Source organism: Bison bison, unplaced genomic scaffold (genome assembly GCF_000754665.1).
Source record: "Bison bison bison isolate TAMUID 2011002044 unplaced genomic scaffold, Bison_UMD1.0 scf7180017864037, whole genome shotgun sequence".
Lineage (NCBI taxonomy): Eukaryota > Metazoa > Chordata > Mammalia > Artiodactyla > Bovidae > Bison > Bison bison.
The window spans coordinates 9,042,815-9,046,328 of NW_011494609.1; the positions used below are offsets into that span (position 1 = coordinate 9,042,815).

At 54.0% G+C, this 3,514-nt stretch overlaps 1 protein-coding gene across 1 annotated transcript in view; it reads right to left on the reverse strand.

The window, feature by feature from the left end:
- UMODL1 (uromodulin-like 1) overlaps positions 1-2,950 on the reverse strand; it is a 77,269-nt gene extending 74,319 nt beyond the window's left edge. Inside the window, exon 1 of the mRNA XM_010835007.1 lies at positions 2,875-2,950. Coding sequence (XP_010833309.1) covers positions 2,875-2,950 — 76 coding nt within the window. The remainder of the gene's footprint in view (positions 1-2,874) is intronic.
- Positions 2,951-3,514: the final 564 nt, after the last annotated feature.

Consider the following 3,514-nt stretch of genomic DNA (forward strand, 5'->3'; position numbering starts at 1 on the left):
AACCCACCACCACCAAGTCCCCCAGTCTGTGGTGCTTTGCAGACCCCAGGGCTGACATGGGGACCATGGGGTGCCCTCCACATTTGAGACTAGTGTGGGACTCACTGCATTCATGGGCTGTCAGTGAAGGACGAATGAATGACTTGAATATATCTTACGTCTTCATATATTCAACCTCATATAGAGCTCTAAGCTCTATGAGACTGTACACCCACTGGACAGGGCTCTATGTTACAGTGTAAACCTTCAGGGAGAAGCTGGATTTCTGGGGCAGAGCTCAGAGGGGACATCAGAAATCACCTTCATCCCCACGCCAGCACAACACCCCTGGTGACTCCCACCTTTGTCCTCCACGTGCTCAAGTACACACGTGCTAAGTTGCTTCAGTCGTGTCCAGCTCTTTGCAACCCCATGGACTGTAGCCCGCCAGCTCCTCTGTCCATGGGATTCTCCAGGCAAGAGTACTGGAATGGGTTGCTATGCCTTCCTCCAGAGGATCTTCCTGATCCAGGGATTGAGCCCACATGTCTTACATCTCCTGCATTGGCAGGAAGGCTCATTACCGCTAGTGCCACCTGGGAAGCCCATGGGTGCCCACAAGCAGGCAGAAAGCGAGGCTTGGGGGTTGGTGACCCCCAGAAGGAATGAGGCCAAGCAAGCCCTCATGCTCAGGCTGGCGGGAGAGCCTGCAGCCTTCCTTCAGACAGAGTCGGGTGCTGAATCCCACCACCCCAGAGTGAGTCTGCTCCCAAGCCACATGGTGGCCTCCCTGGGGATGGCCAGGCCTCTGGGAGTGGACACAACCTGCACCCACCAAAGAGCGGGTCCCAGGAAGTCTTGGGAGGGACCAGGAGGCCCCTGGCTGGGTGGGGTGAGGCAGGAGCAGACAGCTTCCGAGGCCAGAGCTTAGAGGTGACTGGGACGGGGGCTGGAGAAGATGTGCAGCGAGCAGGGTCACCGTGGAGCAATGGGGTGAACAGGACGAAGCTTCCTGCATGGAGAAGTTGGTGAGGCCGACCTAGACCTTGTTTTTCATCTGAACTGAAGGCAAGATGCAACCACTGATGAAGATTACTCCTCTGCCTCCAGAAAGCCTCTGGGCCTGATCATGACAAGGTCCCAGCTGATCCTCAGCAGAGCCCTCCTGCACACAGGCATGCACGCGTGCACACACACACACACACAAACACACACACATGCACACAAACACACAGACACATATACAAACACACACACACAACACATAGAGACACTCAGACACACACAGAGACACAACACACAGAGACACAGACACACCACACACACAGACACGTGTGCACACACAGACACACGCACACACAGATACATGCACACACAGAGAGACACATGCACACACACACAGACACAGAGACACACACACATGCACACAGACATAGATACAAACACACACAGCAGACACACGTACAAGCAGAGACACAGGCACACAAACAGACACACACACACACAAATCTTCCAAACTCCACTTGCCTCTCCTTTGTCTTTTACTTTGTGCTGGAGGCCACCAAGTCCTCCCAGGCCTGGCTTCTTGCCAGAGCCCACCACAGAAACCACTGGGCATATTCTGCTGTTCAACAAATCCTTTCCGCAGCACAGAAGGCGGGGTTCCCTGGTTCTAATCCCAGAGGGAGAAAATCTAAGTGCTCTGGTGGGTGCTGAGGCCAGCACTCACACCAGCTCCACAAATACCAGCCGTGTGGCTCTGACCTCATTTCAGGTCCTCTCGGTGCCCTGGTCTTGCCTTTAGTAAAATCATAGCTGTGCCTGGGATCGTAGGAGGATTAAATGGCATCATGGCCGTCGCCTCAGTATGTGGAACCTGGGAGCAGACCTGCAGCCCTGAAGGACCATTGAGCTGCCACCGCCCAAGCCCTCACATGCACGAAACGCCCCCTGAGATCTCATCTGGCTTCCCGACATTCCCATTGTCTTGCCACTGGCCTGAATGATGTGCACGCTACTCATTCCGGAGGAAATACCAAGTTTCCTTACAAAATCACAGTTCATAGAAAGAAATAACAAAATTCTGCCAATTTGTGAAGAAATTTTAAACCAGTTCAAAACTGAAACTGAGAGCAGGAACTCAGAAGGGCTCTGTTTGAATCCCCAACAGAATAAGATGGATGTGTAGGAGAAAACGACCTAAAAGCTTTGCAATCTCAGCGCTCTGAAATCTGTGGCTTGTGAATCCCAGTGTTTGGCAGCTGACACGTGTCTCTCAAAGGCCCTGGATGTGTTCCCGACCCTTCTGATCCCCCTGAGCCATAAGCATCCTCGTTTAATGTCGAGGAAATGGGCTTGGCAGAGCCCCAGGTGAGTGGGAAGACCCACATCCTGAACCCCCCTTCCTGGTGGGGGAAAGGAGGTCAGAGTCAGGATCAAGGGCAGGGTCGTCCTGGTGGAAATCTTGCCCTTGGCCAGCTGTGTGACCCTGTGTGAGTCCCTGGCCACTCTGGGTCTCCCTCCCCTTATCTGTAAATTGAAGACTAATGGGCCAAGGTTCCCGAGACTTCGATTCTCCATCTCCAGGCATGTGCTACTCTCAGCAGGCCTATAGCATCTGTACTACTGGCAGAGATGCAGAGTTCTGGGCCCCACCCCAGACCCGATGACTCAGAACCTGCCCTTGAACCCCACTCACCCCTAGCTGATTCTGAAGCATTCCCATCACCTCTTTTGTGGTTACAGAAAGTTTTCCCAAAAAGGAGCAGTCCCTGACTCTCCCAGCAGGTGCATCTTTGCCTGCCCCACTCTTGGTAGGGCTGTTGTCCTCAGGAGACCCTCTCCTGGGAGCCCTTGCCCCTCCAGCATCACCCACAAGGAGCCCAGACCCCTCACCTGTGAAGCCACTGGCCTGGCTCGGGTTCACAATGATGAGCAGGGCCAGCAGGGCCATCCCAAGGGTCCTGAGCATGGCTGGGCAGTGGTGGTGACTCTGGGTCTCTCCTGAGTGGCAGCACGAAGGGGCCTGGGCTGCCTGGACCCAGAGAGAAGGCCCGTCTCTCCCCTGCACCACTGACTGTGGCAGTGGCTTCAGACCGTGTGCTTGCCGGGAGCAGTCCCTTATGCCTGCTCGTAAACACCAGCCACCACTGTGGCCATGTCCCCCGGGGCACCTTTGTGTCATGGCTCATTCTCCATCCAGGCAGATGGCATCTCTCAGGAAAGGTAAGTACCCACCTGCCAGACTACATCACAGGGTCCCATCTCGTTGTTACGCAGAAAACACATTTCAGACCCGAATCTGACTCCCTCCATCAAGTCCAAAGTATTCTCTTACCTTATCGTAGCAAACTGGCAGGAGAAAACAGCAGCAAATCAAAGTGGTACATCAGATTCAGAGAGCATCCTTCGCACAATTGGACAAACAGATCAAAAGCCATAAACCTACCCCTGTGACCCAGTGATTCCTGCCTGAAGCTGGGTCTGAGGGCCATGAAGCTGCATTCTCAGAGCTGTTCATCACTTGCCAGAATTT